Genomic DNA, 18,423 nt, shown 5'->3' on the forward strand with positions numbered 1-18,423 from the left:
TTAATGATGTGTTGATTCAAAGTGAAGGGCCTCCAATCCGTGGAAACGTAACAAAACCATATTCTCAAAAATCTCTGTTCAATATAATTAATAGAGATTCATTCTTTGTTTTATTTCCATCGGTTTAATAGAGTATTGATTTGTTACTTTCTGTGTAAATTAAAAAGTTAAAAAGTGTCTCAAAGAACATTTCTATATTATGCTGATTCGTATATATATGTTATAGTTACGAGGTTTGTTATTTATTAGCGTCGTGTTTCTAATTTTACTTTAATTGACTTGAATTACATGTTTTTGATTAATCATAGTACTGCCTCATCGCAAAGGAATTTGATTTTAAAGACCATTTAGTGCATCAGTTGTCATTTTTTTGGTGCCAATGTAATACTTTTCCGGATTTTGTTCACCAGATTCAGTTTCCTTTGATTAATTTGCATATGGATGACTTTTTCTGCAAGAATTTGATACAGAATTAAATTTTTTGTTAAGAATGTTTCTATAGAATTGGAACATGTGGAGCTATTTATATGTTAGCTTCCTGTAGCAAAATGAAAAACAAAAGTAAAATAAATAAAACACGATATATGTTAAAAACTTTTATATTTTCATGTCTTACAGAATAATTTGAGTAATGAGTCCAGCAGCAATAGTTACACCTCCGACTCTAAGCATGATTCTTCCCAATTCTTTACATTCACTATACAATTCCAGAGCTATAGGTCTCGATACTTGTATTTCAATTAAAGCACTAGTATTATTCCCCAAAAATCTCGGATGCTTCTTCAACAGCTCACCAGTATTCTTATTCAATTGAGATATTAATTTACTAACAACAACCGGTTCCACTAACGATTGATGATGCAATACCACCGAGAATCCTTTAGTTATAGGCACTGTTACGTTAAAAACCACTATCCTAGCTTGGAATTTGCTAGCTACTTGTACGGGGTTGAGGGGATCGCAAAGTATATTTCCAACTGATACATTTTGCATTTCTATTCCAGATAAAGTTACTGTTACTTGATCGCCAGCGAATACGACGGTTTTCGATACTTCTTCTATCATAAGTGACTTCACTAGAGCTACTTCTCTATTGGGACATATCAAGACTTTATCTCCTATACTTAGAGTACCAGTTTCGATTCGTCCTGATACGCAAAACAACGTACCGGTACCCTAAAATACACAATAAAATTATTATAAACTTTCAAACTTTCAAAATTATTTGTTTTGGTAAGAAAGTTCAAAATTAAACGTTTCGATAATAAAGTTATGATCTTCAGAGACCAAACGCAGTTTATCTGGGGATAAATAACTTTGTTTTAAAAACATATGCATGACAATCTAATTCTAAATGAGGTATTGGTATTGGTATTTACATAGAGTGTTTTAATCTAAATATGTTTGGAGAAGATTCTGTTGGAGACAGTAATGACAGTAAAAAATTGAAAAACGTTGTCATAACATGAAAAGTATCTGTTGGAGACAGTAACGGCAGTAAAGTTTAAAGAAACTTTGTCAAAACATGAAATTGTATAGAGAATCTCAGAAAAGTGTCTGTTGGAGACAGTAGAAGCAGTAACAGATTGAAAAACGTCGTAAAAATATTAAATTTTGAAGAGATTCTCAGAAAAGTGTCTGTTGGAGACAGTAAATGCAGTAAAAGATTGAAAAATGTCGTTAAAACATGAAGTTTTGGAAATATTAAAAAAATGTCTGTTGGAGACAGTAGAAGATTGTAAAACGTTGTTATGACATGAAATTTTTAAGAGATTGTCAGAAAAGGATCTATGGAAGGCAGTAATGACAGTAAAAGATTAAACAACGTCGTCATAACATGAAATTTTGAAGAAAAAATTTCAGAAAAGTTTCTGTTGGAGACAGTAACGACTGTAAAAAATCAAAAAATGTTGTCAAAACATGAAATTTTAAAATTTGTGAGGGACAGTATCAATACATGAAATTAATTTTAGAAAATCAACAGCATAAACAAATTTTAAAAATACCTAAATTATGAATAAAGTTTGTTAAACAACATAGTCCAAAATACGGTTTCTGAATACTGATCTCAGATCTAGTATAAGAAAATAAATATTATGAATCAATCTCAATTAAATTACCTTAAATATGTCATTAATTGACAGTCTGAAGGGTTTAGAAATGGGCCTATCAGGCGCTCGAAACTTATCTAGAAAAAAAACATTAAAATTATTTCAATATGGTATTAATTTCCCTATCGAAGTCATTAAATCAATTTTTGGATAACATTAATTGATATAAACAAAAAAAATATAGCAAATCATCAATAAGACCACAGTTAAGGTTCCCGTTATCGACTTCTTCATTCGATTGATATTTTAGAAATCTTTAAACAGCCTAATATCACTGGAGGCTATATCTGTCAAATATAGTGGATACAGTATTTAAATTGATCATTTTCAATCGATCTCAGTAAAAGAGAATTCTTCTATTCCGTATATTGGGCCATTTATTTATAATTTCCTTCTTCAGAAACTATAATCTTATCAGCCGATTCTTGGGTCTTTACTTGTTGCGGACAGCTTCCATGGAGTCCAGTCAAATTAATGCTAAATTCATTCGAAAGTACAGCAATGAATCTAGGGTTCATCAATGGTCACACAACCTTTATTGATCAATGTGCTACATTGTAAACCCCATACCTTTCGATGATGGTTGGTTTTATTGAAGAATAGTCATCATCATACTATTCAAGCCAAAATTTCAAAGTTTTTTCGGTTAAAAAACATTATTCAGTCAATACAGATTAGATTTAAACTATTGGTAGGAATAAACTCAATAATTTTACAGCCATCTTTTGAAATTTGGTACAATATGGTATTTTATTAAAAAAATGCGACTTTTATTGACTTCTATCCATCAAACCAAGGATTTATAGGGGATAAATAGAAACAAATCAAATTAATTGATTCTAAAAAAAACGTACCAATAACATCCAAAAGACACGGTCCGCTGTACCATTCCAACAACTCCTCCTCTGTTGGTTCATTAACCAAATTCTGTCCGGTCAAACCACTGCATGGTACAAACGTAACATCGGATTCTTTGAATCCGGCCTGTTTTAGAAACGCCTTAAGTTTCTTAACGATCTCATCGAATCGATCCTTCAACCAGGATACTGTATCTAATTTATTTATGGCGACTGCTAGTTGGGAAACCCCTAGCGAACGGACGAGGAGGGCGTGTTCTCTTGTTTGTCCACCGTGATCGAATCCGGATTCGAATTCACCACGTGTAGCGTCTACCACCAAAACGGCTACATCTGCTTGACCGGCTCCGGATATCATGTTCGGTATGAAATCTTTGTGACCGGGAGCGTCCAACAACGTTACCTGTCAAAATAAAATCGAATTATCAAATACAATTTAATGGAAAAACAGTTTGCCAGACAGAAAATGTGATAATTTCAATACATACGGCTTTAGTTTTTGTTTCGAATTGAAATCGGCCAACGTCCATCGTAATACCCCGATTTCGCTCCTCGCCAGTCTCGTCTAGAACCCAGGCGTACATGAAACTTTGTTTCCCTAATTTTCTACTTTCTTGTTCGTACTTGTGCATCACTTTTTGATTAACCTCCAAAAAAATGTTAGTTATTTAGTCACATAAATTTTTTTTCTAGTCTGTGAATTTCTACGGATCATTATTTGTTTTTGATATTATATCGAGCTCAGAGGTTCCTCGAAGACAACTTCCAACATTTTTATGCTATATTTCTACCATATTTGCTTGTAGAGTACAATTAATTAATATTAGAACCAGTATAGACTTGCATTATATAACCATGGGGTTGTACCAAAAAAAATTTAAATATAATACAAAAATAAAGTATTAAGGAAGATTGATATCCCATGGTATATTTGTAATAGTGATCTTATAAGGCTCTGAATATGGAAACTATTGAAAAAGATATTAGCAAAATCTTCATTGGCAGCTTCTAAACAACACAAGAATAGAAAGAAGACTTAAAAGGACCACACCACTCGAGAAAAATTATTAAAAGCAGTTGTGTAATCCCATAAGCCAAAACCTAAGAAATACTGATGAGTATACTTAAGTTTCAAATTTAAACAGTATTCATGATGGTATAAAATTGCTCATTTTTCTATTTCGACTGAATTTTAATCCAATAAAATACCCTGGTAACTGTTTTTCAATGTTAACAAGGGAAAAATGTGCTACAAAAATGACCAAATATGGGACATACTTCACTAAGCTGTAGAAGCATTTGGGACCAAAAACACTATCTGATAAATGATCAGAAATGGTATACAGAACAACAGACAGAACTGAGATAGGAGTGTACGAGCCTAAAGACTACTCTGAAAGGCTGGTCTTTGTGTCCAGTTCAACCTAGACAGATGATCATTAGAGCTCTAAGCTCCAATGTCATATAATCTAAACTAGTTTGGGAATGCCTGCCTGGACAAGCTAAATGAGGCAAAAAAAAATAAATTTACCCCTGAATGGATTCCGGGACACACTGGAGTGGATGGAAGCGAAATAACTAACAGATTTGATAAAGTATGGACGGATAAACCCTTGATAGCACTCTAGTTCTACATAATAATGGAGAAGAAGATAGATAGCAGAAAAACCAGTTACTGGAGCAATCTAAAGGGGTTAAGACAGACAAAGACACTCCTGGGAAGCTATAACCAAAGAAGATCTGCTGAATGTATCAACCTACGAATACTAACAGGAGTCCTCACTGTGTACTGTCACCTCAATGGACACTTGAAGACGCTAGATTCTGTTGTGAAAAGGCCGAACCTCTCGAAATGTAAACACTACTGAAATAGAAGATTTCAAATTCTGAACTTTCTAAGATAGATCAGAACTGTAGACATAAAGGACTCCAGTATCACAACAAGAAAGGAGGACTAAATAGATCGTTTAGGTCGTGGTGTACATGGTACTTTAATATACACATATATAATTCAATTAATCTGGTTTCCATTGTGGAATAAACCACATTTTTCTTTGCTTTCTTCCATTTAGTTTGTTTTTGCCTACATTTCTTCAGACTTCCTAATTTTTTTTTGAAATTTCTATCTACATCCTTCTAGTATCCTCTTCCAGTTAGGTCTTACTTTTGCTTTTATTTTTGTGATTTATATTCTGTTATTTATGCTGCTTTGCTTTTCTCTCTGATATACACCCCTCCCACCCGATTTGGCGTGATTCTAATATCATTTTAACGTTTTTTCTATTCCGTAAATGAACAATTTTTTAATCTTGATTCTGATTTATTTTCATACCCCTTTGTCGAGTTTCCCATGTACATTTGCAGTACTGAGATAGTAAGAGTATGTCATCTGATATCTAATGCTGATGAGATAAAAGTTAAATTAAAACTGGTCTCCGAATTAAGCATTGGAAACAAAAAAATGAGTTTATGTTGAGTCAATAATTGTTGAAGTAACAGAAAGAAGAATAATTTAATAACTGCTGAGGTATACAGTATATGATAGTCACAGTTACTCACCTGTCCTAATTCGCAAAGTAGTCTCCCCATCAAAGTACTCTTTCCGGCGTCAACATGTCCAATTACAACCATATACAACTGCTCCTTTTCTTCTCCTCGTTCCTTCTTGTATACAAACTGTGGATCAAATTTGTGTTCTCTAGCTTTCAATTGCTTGACTTCGTCAGCGAAATCCATCTGGTTTTGATTATTCACTGGGGTGACTTTACCAGATGCCGGCGATTGAGATCTAGGTGTTATGCTGTCTTTTTGCGGTAAGTCAAAACCTTTCGTTATGTTCGTTATGGTTTTTGGAGTCGATGAAATAACTTTTGTCTGTTCAATGTGAGGCGTTGGTACTAGTTGTGGATGGGGGAGTGCTTCAAAATTCAATATATACATAAAATTTGTTTACCTACTTCATATTTAAAAAAACCTATTCTATTTATACATATAAGAAAATAATTAATAAATAAAAATATTTTATGAAAAAAAAAACTGTTGGAAAGATCTTTAAACCCAACATTTAATAAGTGTTACTACGATTTTAAATACCCACTAATTCTGCTATCAGGTGATAATGTACTGAAATCAAACCTCTTGATATTAGTCAATGTAATTTTTGGTAAAAATAATTTAACCTGCTTCTTATATTTTCTACAAATAATTTTACCAAAACAAGTTCTGCGTTTTTCTAAATTAAAATGCTTTGTTTTAATTTCGCTTATATTAAAATTGCAAGTAAGCGTTTCTCTATCTGGTATTGAAGTGTCTTCATCAACACAACTTACAAATGGTATTTCAAAGTTTTCTGAAACTTTCTGTTCAATCAACGGGGTGCTTACAGTACTTTTTAGAGCTTTTGTTAAATCTATTTTCATTTCTGTTACATCATTACTGGGTACTACACATGGAGGCATAGATAAAGAAATTTTGTTCAAATTATTTGTTATACTACTTTTATTGTTTATTGTTAAATTTTGCATTTTATTTTCTATTTCTATTGTTGGTGTATCAATAGAATTATTTTTTAAATGAGTAGAAACCAAATCAGATAAGGAATTAAAGCGAATATCTTGAGTACCAATATTAGTTTTATCTAGAGTAGTTTCTTCATTTTTTGATAAATTGAGGATTGTAAATTTGGGTTTTCCACTCATTGAAAAATTAGGTATTGTAAATTTGGGTTTATCACCGCTGTCTGTTAATTTCGGAACAAAAAATGTTGATTTTGAATCTTTTTTAACTTTACTACCAGAATTAGTAGGTTTAGATTGAGCTGTATCAGGTATTTTATTAAAAATATTTGGTATGATAAAAGTAGATTTAGCTTGATTCAGTTCTAAATCTACAGTTGATTGAGTTAAATTTAATTTATTAAGCTGGTTGTCATCTTACCTTCCAAAATGCGAAAAAATCCAAAAATCCAACATGAAAAAAAGGAAACATATCTAGTTAGACTTTTAATTGAGTACACATGATATAATATAAAATTATAAATTATTGACAATTTGCACCTAGAAGCACCTTTCTAGGCAGGTAAACCTAAGAGTAAATGTTACTCAAGGTTTTTTTAAACATCACCTTGATTTGATTACAAGACAGCTACAAAATTAGATGCTCTTTTGAAAAATCTTCATCAGATATTTAACATGGCCAAACCGTCTTTTTCTTCAATTCTAAGAGAAACAGAGTCCTAGCTCCAATAGGAGAAAAGTCGTAAATAGATACTATTTTGAAAGTTCCTCAAACTTAAAAAACTATTTAGGTTAAAATGTGGTTAAAAATGTTCATTTTTAAATACCTTTCTATTAATCAAATAGTTCCTAGTATAGGTGCTTTTACCCTAATCATCAAAACTCTTATATATATATCTTTCCAAATAACAATAATATAATCACCTTTTTCCAAAGTTCCAGTCTGATACTGTGGATCTTCCAATATTGTATTTATTGATTTCTCAACATCAAATTTTGATTTTATTATAATATTGACTAGATCATTTCTTGAAATATTCATGGATTCTAGTGTCTTGGTGATTTGATTGATGCAAGTTGCTAATTTGTCTCTATCCACATCTGATAGTTCAGCTTCAGATTCATCTTCCTCTTTTATGTCACCTTCTGAGCTTCTTTGTGAAATATCTCTATTATAAATAAATTGTCTATTACTTGGGGATATATAGTAATCGTCGTCCACTGAATGTCCGTAAATATCATCATATCCATCGTAGTCTACAAAATAAAAAAAAATCAAATATCATTAGAATATATAGAATAAACTAACCATCTGAGTAATCCATATTCCTGACATCCCTATGGCGAGACATTATGACGCCTTCTTATTTTACTATAAATGAGTTATTTAGATATTTTGTTAATTATAAGTATTTGTAAATTAATACTGTTTAAATCATTACTAGTTTATTATATGTATTACACAGATTTTACACGATACTTAAGTCTTGACGTTTAACGTATTGATAATGACACATGACACAATTAATATTGTTGAAAATTTTGGCAGTAACGATGATCTATACTTTATTTTATTGATAAAAAATTAGACATAATTCAGCGAATATCATAGAAATAATGTTTATTTGTTAAATTTGATCAATAGTGTGATTTAATTTTATCTAAAGAATAAACAAGATTGAAGATAGGAAGTAGATTGGAACGTATATCTATCTATTCATTGAATGACATTTTATTAACAAAAGGAAATAATTCTACGGGTGTCATAAGAATAATAGTTTTTTTTTCAATTTTAATCAATATTATGATACTAAAGTAGAAATGGTAGAGCTCTTCCATCACATGGCCAACTACAAGATATACGTGAGAGTTTTTTTAAATTAACAGAAGTAATCGTAAAAAGAGATATATTTCCGTAACATGAATAACTGAGTGTAGTAAAAGTTAACTTTGTGAAATGTGTATAAGTACCTATTGTGTTGTGTAGGGAATTTTTGGATTGAACGTATATTTATTGTTAAAATCAGTTCTTTTAAGAACTAATTTGATTTTTTAGTAAATTTTACAAGATAAGTACGAATATAATAAATCATCAACTTGTAAACTTTTGACATTTTATAATACCTAAAATGTAGTAAGATATGAAGATTACAATGCTTATGTTACTATATATTGTTTATAATTTTGTACAATTTGTGAATCTCTGAAGAATTTTCAAAATTGCATCAATCAAGTGTGTCATTATACTTAACGGTATATTAACTACCAGCAATAAATCATTGTAACTATTCTAATGTTTTTATTTGTTTGTTAATAAATTGTTGCTGGAAACAACCAGGTACTACTTAGTTTTAAAGAACTTTGGGTTCCAGTTAGAACTTTAAAAAAGTTCATCTGTTGTTTCGGTTACTAGTATCTATATGTGTTTAAATTTTATTTCTGACGTCTGTTATGGATACTTTTATTTGTGTGTTGATGATGGTAATATGTTCACCGAAACATCGATTTAATTTAGTAGACTAAATTTTACGTCGCTTTTGTGAACTACATAAATCTGTACCTACTTACATAAAATCCAAGTCATCTTGTAAAAAACCAGCTTTCTAGCCAGTAAGGCTAATATTGATTTTGGATATTGTAACTTATTCACCCAGTGTATCAATATTTTGATCTGATCAAAAGAATTTAATAATTTAAAAAGTTGAAATTCTTTTTTATTTACCAATCCGTTAAACGCCGATCTTTGGAATATTAGTCATAACTATTATTTTTATTTGGCTCATATGAATATTGCTAAGGTATTAGTCATCTGACTGAAGACTTCTACAACTTTTACTTTTTTATATTTAAAAGAAAAAAGAAAGTGAAGTTTGGATGTATATAATCTTTGGGTTGGAACGTACACTATTGAGCTCAAACATATTCATTAACATGTCATAGGTTGATATAAGTCAACACAATATTTCCCTGAAAATGTACATTTTATTTACTGGTATATTTAACTAGTTCTTCGTGCGATAATTTCTATTGAAATGGACAACATATCTCAACAATCTGATGAAATAGAAGCCCTTAAGTCTATATATGGGGAAGAGTGGAGGTCTGAAACCGTTCCTGGTACATATAGTATAGATATTAGCAAAGATGTAAGACTTTATATTACTCTAGTTCCCGAATATCCATCAAGTTCTTTGCCAAAATATGAATTGTTAGCACCTAATTTAACGTTTAATCAGAAGAAATTTATTCAACAAAAATTTCATAATTTATATGAGTAAGTTTTGTATTTCACAGTAGTGTGCATATAAAATGATTGTGAAAATCATTCTTGAATATATATTCGTAGATCTGAAGGTGGTGGTCCACTAATTTATCAAATGATAATGATTACTGAGGATGTAGTGAAGAAATCGGATTCAAAAAATGTTCCATCTTCTACAACTAAACCATGTGTAGAAGAGGGTTTAGTTATTAACAATTCGAAAAATTATTCTCATTTAAAAGTAATTCACGGACCGACTGTTATTGATAGAAAAAGTGTGTTTCAAGGACATGTTTGTGAAGTTAAATGTAAAGAAGATATTAGGTAGGATATCTCTTATACTATATTCAATATACGAAGATTGTCCATAAAATAAAACTCCCAATGAATTTTCACAATGAAAAACATGTTTAATGGAGTTGAACAATTCATGTTTGGAAAGATCTTCTTTTAGCTTTTCGTCAGTTTTGAAATTATTCCCTTTTAAGTGTTTTCTTTTAATTCGGAGAGGAGATGTTAATCACTGGGGACTAAGTCTGGGATGTAAGGGGGAGTGAGACAAAAGAATGAAAGTTCACTAAAATACTAGTTTATTTCTGAGGGTAATGAGTATGGCTTTTGACTAATATATTTGACACATTCTTCTGAAAGATTTATATTGTATCGCAGATTGGGATTGTACTATTTTAAATTTGGATATACACTACTTCATGGTACACCAGAAATACTTTCCTTATTGATTGGGTGTATGTACAAAATCCATTTCCATCAATTTATTCTTCAATATCGAATCTTACCAATGACCAAAATATTCAGTCTTGGAGGATAGGAATTAAGTGCAGTTGTGAATGAATTTCCACTAGAGGAAGGTTTTTTGCAACCAAAAATCGAATCACAGGGCATAATTTGAAACTGGTGTGAGAATTAAATGGAAACTCTATCTTTCACGGCTACTAAGAAAGAATGAACATTGTAGACAACTCACGAGAGGTGAGAGCCGGGTAAAAGAGAGCCAAGCTACATGCCAGTGTCACTAAATCCCATCTAATAGTGTTCCTAGCGTCCGCAGCTTTTTGTGAACCTCATTTTATGGATAACCCTCGTATTTATATTAAAATAATTGAGATGTTGGTGATATTTTTATTTTAGTGGATTCATGGAATTACTTTTGGACAATAGAAAAATAGCTCAAGCTACTCACAACATTTCCGCATATAGGATTTTGCAGTCTAATAATGTAGTAATGCAGGTAAGTATTGGTAATATTGAAATAAAATTATTTAGATTAGGGAAACGTTTTTCTAGGATTGCGATGATGATGGAGAAAATAAAGCATCTTCGAGGCTCTTGGACCTACTACAAACTCTAAAATTAAATAACGTTATGGTCGTAGTTTCAAGATGGTAAATATAAGCATTTATATGTAATCAAAATAATATCTCAATATCAACAAAAATAATTTTAATTTAACTTGTTTATATGGGTGCCAAACAATGTTTGCTAGATTGGGTTCAGCAAATCCATTGTCTAGAACCCATTCTTGCTGCTATCACATCTCTCAACGTTCTGATTGCAAGACAGGCTCTATGGAGATTGATAGAGACATCTGATGTGAGACAAGCTAAGGAACACATAGATGGATCTTCTGCCTCTTTTACTAAACAACTGCTTCAATTAAATAGGCGCGAAATTCGATTAGTGACTGGACACGGTCATCTAAGTTGCCATATCTACACTATGGGCATCAAGGTTCTAACCAAAGCGCCTCAGCTTCTCAAAAGTCATTGGTCTAGTGGGGATATTCAAAGACCTATGTGCTTAATGTCCCTTGGTTGCTTGTTTTTATCTCTATTATTTCTTGTCCAGTTACCATTCCTAGTTTCTCTATGTGCTCTGTATATTTTGTCTTTTTTATTTAATTGAAAACTTTCTGTGTTCGCTGTATAATAGCGAGTTAAATAATAGATAATTATTTTTATTTAGGTATGGGGGTATTCAATTGGGACCAGATAGATTTCGACACATTAACAATGCCGCAAGACAGGCCCTTGTAGAAGCAGGATTTGTAAAGACTTGACTTTTTGTATATTATTAAATGTATATAATTGAATAAAAAAAATGGTTTTTGATACTTTTATTGCATAGTTCAGTAACAAATTCAACTAAATAGAAAATTTCGATGGACAATTGGAACCCATAAACTTTGATTATGGTAGCAGAAGTAACATATAATCAGTCAATATTTAAAATAAGTAAAAAATGACAAATGGGTGACAAAAAAGGAACTTTTGTGAGGATATTAATAATGACAATTTAATAAAATTTAACATTTAATACTATATACTTTTCAAACTGTTATTACACATTGTTTTAATAATAAAATAAGACTTTTATGGTGGTAAATTGTATCTAACTGATTCATTATGAATTGCCCTGATCAAATCATGGTTAATAAAGAAAATAAATCTTAAACAGGCAATTTCCACCACAGCGTTATCATATAAACGGATTTTATTACCGGCTGTAATTGGTCTGCCATCGACAAATATGGGTCTTTTTCCTTCAGAAGAAAGATAAAATTCGCCAGTGTTTCTTAACCTAAAAGAACGAACGTTATTCGAATTATTATAAATAATTTATTATTTATAAACTCACCTTAAAGTACCCTGTCTACGTGATATTTTATATGCTGGTCCTTCGAGAGCGAGATCAATATCAACGACATGACCTTTTCCAGATCTACCGATACTTATTTCTCTACTCCTCATCAGATATCTAACCATTCTGCCTCTCAGAACAGCCAGTGTTTGATTATCTATCATACCGGGACATACTCCTGTAACACTATCAACTAATACATTCCATCTTCCAACCTAAAATTGAAGTTATTGATCAGAACTAATCACAAAACTAGAATTTATCTAGTTCTCAGTTTCTGATTATTCAGACGCAGAGTTTGAGGGTTTTCCAGAAAATTTTGAAACAAATTTCTGGGAAATTACTTCTCTTGTTCACTAGAGGCTACAAGTAAACCGTTAAGACTTATTAATAAAAACTGAAAAAAAAAAACAATGTTTGCAATAAAATAATTTAAAGTATTTTCTTCAAAAGGATTCCAGAAGCTTAAGAGCTTGAGAACAAGTTTAAACCATAAAAAAAATTGTTGGCAGTTACTAATATTCTCTGTGTAAACTAGTTGCTGTTGCCATTAACATTATTTAGATGTCTGACTGCCAGTAAGTTGGTGGATGTACCATTATGCTGAAAATACATCCCTCAGATAACAATGTTCGAGTGGACAAGTAAATTTGTTTTAGAATGTCCGAAAAAACCATAAAAAAAGTGAGGAACTACTAATTGGTTATTTGTGACATAAATCCCAAAGTTTTTTATCTACTCTAGGTGTGAGGTCGTTTTGAGTTCATATTCTCATGGTATTCGCTCTTTGTAGGTAGGATAGACTCATTTCAATTGCCTTTTTAACATCCGTAATTACTCACTTTAAGGTTACATTGTTCTAGGTCTGGTTATTAATTGGTAATCACAACAATTTGGTTGCTGTAATCAAATAGAGATGACATGTAATAATCAATTTTAATGAAAGAAAATTTTGATTTTGAATTGTTCTAATTTCCATAATACTTCATCATTGAACTATTTTTTCTGATTTCTATTTAGAGAAAACACTTCATTGAGTGTTTTTTATAACCTATTTGTCACAACTCTGGACTCATACCTACTGAATGTATCTTGGACAGTGTAAGTCACTTTTTTGTCTGTTTCCAGATCAAATACATGACAATGGCAGAAAAATTAATATAGTGTGTTAAATATCTTGCATAAGGAACTTATAATTTTATAAAATGAATAATGAAATATAAACCTCATTTTCCAATTGCCTAATTTCTTTAATATTCCTTCTCTGTTGAAGTTGTAATTCTTTATCTAGAGCTTCGTCGGGTGGTTCACTTAAATCTGTATCCTGAACAAATTCTTCGCAATCATTGAATGTCATTATAGGACGAGCGGATGTTGGAAGTGGTCCGATTGATTGATCCGGCAGAAGATTATACATTTTAAGACTTTGCCAATGACGAAATAATGAAGCAGATGTTCGGCCTGTATAGAATACTGAAGGATGTTGAGAAAGAAGATCTGCAAAGGTTTCTATTGTCGGAGGAGGTGTTGTATTCTAAAAATTCGAAAGTTAATTAATAATTATTTTGAAGGAAAAACGATTTTTCTCACAGATTTAATAGTACTAAGGATTTTTTCTTCTTGCTGACTCCAAAGAGCTCTATCTTGTACAGCAGCTATCATATCTGGATGAAGATTTCTCATTGCAGAAACTGCTACTCTTGAAACGGCTTGATCATATAACAGAGCGTACCATCTTTGTTGCAATTCTTGGACAGTAAACTTACAAGAAAATTTTGTACCTAAATGCACAGTTCTTAAATCATTAGTTTGTTGAACTCCTATAATAAGAGCTAAGTCATCTACGGGTTTCCATCGACCTAAATCCTTAGCCGTGTACTGCCCCCCGAGTTTTCCACCTTTTTTACCCCTTTTAGTTGAACCTAGTAAACTTTTAGAGACTTGTTTTCTTTTGGGGTCTACAAAATTTTGTGAAGTCGAGGGTTGCGGTAATGCTGGCGGCGTTGAAGGAGAAGCAACCGGTAATTCAGAATGGGAAGAATGTGTACGCGATCTTCCACTCTACAAGGAACAACATTATAATCAATTTAAATTTAAGAATTATATGTTTTACCTTTATATTAGACACTCCTGGCATACCCAAACTGTATTCTACCAATTCATCATCAAATTTTCTACGTTTAATTGATCTATTTGAGCTAAAACAATACATTTAATGACAATATTAAATAATGACAATTTTAGACTATTCTCACCTTCTACGCCTAGTGACATCGGCATTTTCTCCAAGATTATTTTGAGAATTCAAAGTGTACTCATTACCAGTTTGTATAAAATCAGATTCATGCACTAAATTCATTGTTATAAATAATAGGAAATCTATACAACAAACAAAAGAATGTTTTTCTAAGTGACTTATGACATTCAAATGATGGCATGTGCGATATTATCGATAGGCATTTTTTAAAGCTGCTCGACATTGATAAAGTTAGTGTTGTAGAGCATCGATTAATAGGGCTTTTAATCCTACAAATATAACGGCGATTTAAGAGGTAGTCATTATTAACTTCATAACAATAAGAAAAGTTTTGAAGCCATCTAAAAATAAAGATTGACATCAACAGTTGACAAGTCGAAAAAAACATCATATAAGAGATTAGGCGTCTTGAAATTTACAAAATCTGGCAATGTTGTAATCGAGAAATAATCATAAACGTAACAACTGTCTGGCCACGATACACATACACCGATATGCTGAATTGTCGGCTAAAATTTTACATGCCACGCGTATGACGTCAACCTGGAATCAGAATATTTTCTTGGCCATTAAGATTATGTTAAGTTCTATGTAAACACCGGGTTTTGTGTGTTTGTGATATTTTTTTGTACTTATCGGCCTAGGCAGTATTCAAGACTATTGTATAGTTGATATAACTGTTTTTAAATTCTTTTAAAATATTATACTTTCTATTAGAAAATCGTAATGCCGGGTTGTGCCGTGGCTACATGTAAAAACACTAATCGAAATACCAAAGAAACAGGTATTAAATACTTTGGTTTTCCAAAAAGTGAAGACTTGGCAAAGCAGTGGATAGGAGTCTGTCGTCGAAAGGATAAAATTAATTTAAAATATGGTAAATAAATGTTGTAAATCACAGTATAATACACATTCATATTTAACCTAATAATTATACCTTTTTATGTTCTTGATTCACTTGTAGAATTATAAGCAAAAAAGGTTTACTTACATATTTTGCTAATAAGTAATAATTGTTTTGATGTGTTTTAAAATATTTAGGATACCATTCATTCAGGTGTTTATTTATTTTAGCGCGTGTCTGTTCCATTCATTTTGATGAGGATAGTTTCGAATACCCTTTGCAACAAAAATTGTTAAACTATTTCCCCAAAAATAGTCGAAATTTAAAAGCTGACGCTATACCAGTATTACACCTTCCTGGTTCATTACAAAAACCAAAAAATACAGAGCGGTTAAACAGGATTTATAAAAGAAGGCAACGAAGAGTTGTAGAAGAAATATTAAAGGAATCATCACATTGTATGGTACCTCAACTTTCAACTTCCAAGAACGAATACCAATTTCCAATGTCTAATATCGAAACTATATTGGTTGAAGTACAGGGGACTACAGTTAATGAGAAAAATAGTGATGAAAAGAAAGAGCAGGAGTAAGATTAAAATAATAATTATTGATACTTTATTAATGGAGTATTAGTATAGTTTACTAGGTAATACCAAATATCTTTTTTGTTTTAGGATAAATAAACTGATGAAAAAAATAAAAATGCTAGAGGAGCAGAACGATGCACTTCTTAAAAACATTGAAGTAGTAAAAGATTCAATAAGTAAAAAATATGAAGATGCATTGGCAACTGTGTTTACACCGGGACAAATTCGAAAATTGATGGATCCAGTAAAAGACAAAAAAATCTGGTGGTCATCAGAAGATATTGCATCGGCTATTGCTCTCAGAAGTGTTAGTCCTAAAGCTTATAGATATCTAAGGACAAATAGCTATCCTCTTCCGGCTATCTCCACCTTAAGAAGATGGGTCTTGTCTTTTAATATAAATCAAGGAATTCTGAAGAATGTCATATTGTTAATGAAGAAAAAATCTACTGATTTAATTGAAACAGATCGAGTGTGTGTCTTATCTTTTGATGAAATTCGTATCTCGAATAAAATTGATTTTGACAAAAAACGTGAACAGATAGTAGGACCGCACAAAACCTGTCAGGCCGTTATGGTACGTGGCATATTTTCTAATTGGAAACAGCCGGTGTACTACCACTTTGACCAGCCGATGACCAAACACATTCTAGAGGAAATAATATCTGAATTATTTAAGGCGAATTTCATAGTAGTTGCTATTTCCAGTGATATGGGTTCTGGAAATATTGCTTTGAGGTCCGAATTGAATATAGGACATGATAAAAATTGTTCCTTTTCTCATCCATGTGATGGTTCATTACAAATTTTTGTTTATGGAGATGTTCGCCACTTAATCAAACTAGCCAGAAACCATTTGCTTGATAAGGGCTTTATTGTGGACACAACTTTGGGTCATAAACTAACCAAACATTTGAATTTAGAGGAGTCAATGCTACAGAGAGTTAGTCCAGTTTTATCAAATACTGTAGGTAAAGAAAATGGACTCATGCCTGGTAATAGTAATTGGAAGGAAGTACAATTGTTCAACGATTGGTTTGATCTATTTAACTCCGGTTCTAAGTTTGTAGGGAATTGTCCATTAAAAAGTGCGTTTGGGACAGATTTACAAAATCAAAAAAACGTTATTAATCAGATGTCGGAATTCATTGTTGGGAAACAAGAAGCAATGATTCCATTTCAGAAAGACATATTGCTTTCTAATAGATCTCTTATTAAAATGTATGAATATTTATCTCAGAAATACAAAATTTATTATATTTTGACGTCGAGTCTAAACCGAGATATACTAGAAAATTTTTTTACCTACATTCGAGGAATGAGTGGTGCAAATGACCATCCTTCTCCAATGGATTTCACCCATAGATTGAGATGTTACATTCTTGGAAAAAATTCTACTGAGAACGCAAATACTGTGAAAGAAGAAAGTCATGTTTTAGACAAAACTGGTCTTCCAACATGGGAATCAGACACAGAGGAATTTTGCTTGACACAAGAAATGCTGTCTAGTTTAGTAAGAGAAGACCAAAACGAAGTTTTCTGAACGTGTCAAATAGAAGAAGAATTATCCGCTAATTGTAGAAAATGAAGTTTCAAATGTTAAGCAGAATTTTGAAATCTCGAATCCTCAAAATATATCGTCGCATATAAATTTAAAAATGAATATTTTGAGACATCTGAGGCACCTGGCCGACCGAGATCGGTTTCCAGAGGTTCTCTTCTATATCCGAATGGAGAATTATGGCAGGTAGCTAAAATAAGTTGGAATTTCTGGAACTGTTGGTGATAACTATACTGAATACACTATTTACACCACCACTACACCAACATCCACAATTACACTGTCTGACTCGCGTTTCGATAACCAAGTTATCATCTTCAGAGATTAACTTTAGGTACCTTCACTCTGAAGATGATAATCGTGTAATTGTGAGTGTTTGTGTAAATAGTGTGATCATTAGATATTAGAATCAGAATTTTTTAAGCTGCATGGGGCCTCTTCGAGCAGAGGAAACAGAAATTCAAAAATTGGCGCAAAGAACTGTGAGTTTATTACCAAACGCATCGGTGCCATTTGAGTTGATTATTCGCCTAAGCAGAACAAAGCTGTGGAATCTTAACCGAAAAATTAGTTTCAATAACTGCCAAAGAAAACTCAACAAGAAAATTACAAAATTTACAAATAATAAGAAATAAAAAGTTACCGTGGTTTATCTGATTATTAACTAATTTGATTAGATCTTCTTTAATCGGCGTTAAGGTCATTTGAGAACCAGGACCTTCACAAAAATCCTTTCTGTTCTGAGCATGGTGTCTCCAACGTCGAGCTG

The 18,423-nt window shown here is 31.8% G+C and overlaps 3 protein-coding genes across 3 annotated transcripts; 1 reads left to right on the forward strand and 2 right to left on the reverse strand.

Moving 5' to 3' along the window:
• Positions 1–583: 583 nt before the first annotated feature.
• Positions 584–8,212, reverse strand: LOC130903670 (protein HBS1). The gene is made up of 7 exons (XM_057815897.1): positions 7,793–8,212; positions 7,408–7,740; positions 5,528–5,886; positions 3,457–3,615; positions 2,966–3,371; positions 2,121–2,188; positions 584–1,176 (listed from the first exon to the last, which is right to left on the reverse strand). The coding sequence occupies exons 1-7, from the start codon at positions 7,833–7,835 to the stop codon at positions 613–615; spliced, it is 1,932 nt and encodes a 643-aa protein (XP_057671880.1). The 5' UTR covers positions 7,836–8,212; the 3' UTR covers positions 584–612.
• A 16-nt stretch (positions 8,213–8,228) lies between these two features.
• Positions 8,229–11,876, forward strand: LOC130903672 (protein IMPACT homolog). Its single transcript, XM_057815899.1, has 5 exons — positions 8,229–9,757; positions 9,830–10,069; positions 10,895–10,994; positions 11,051–11,148; positions 11,729–11,876. The coding sequence occupies exons 1-5, from the start codon at positions 9,516–9,518 to the stop codon at positions 11,820–11,822; spliced, it is 774 nt and encodes a 257-aa protein (XP_057671882.1). The 5' UTR covers positions 8,229–9,515; the 3' UTR covers positions 11,823–11,876.
• A 181-nt stretch (positions 11,877–12,057) lies between these two features.
• On the reverse strand, positions 12,058–14,906 carry LOC130903671 (microspherule protein 1). The gene is made up of 6 exons (XM_057815898.1): positions 14,659–14,906; positions 14,517–14,601; positions 13,994–14,464; positions 13,629–13,937; positions 12,401–12,618; positions 12,058–12,343 (listed from the first exon to the last, which is right to left on the reverse strand). The coding sequence occupies exons 1-6, from the start codon at positions 14,760–14,762 to the stop codon at positions 12,136–12,138; spliced, it is 1,395 nt and encodes a 464-aa protein (XP_057671881.1). The 5' UTR covers positions 14,763–14,906; the 3' UTR covers positions 12,058–12,135.
• Between the last annotated feature and the right edge of the window lie 3,517 nt (positions 14,907–18,423).

This window comes from Diorhabda carinulata, chromosome 2 (genome assembly GCF_026250575.1).
Source record: "Diorhabda carinulata isolate Delta chromosome 2, icDioCari1.1, whole genome shotgun sequence".
NCBI classification, from domain to species: domain Eukaryota; kingdom Metazoa; phylum Arthropoda; class Insecta; order Coleoptera; family Chrysomelidae; genus Diorhabda; species Diorhabda carinulata.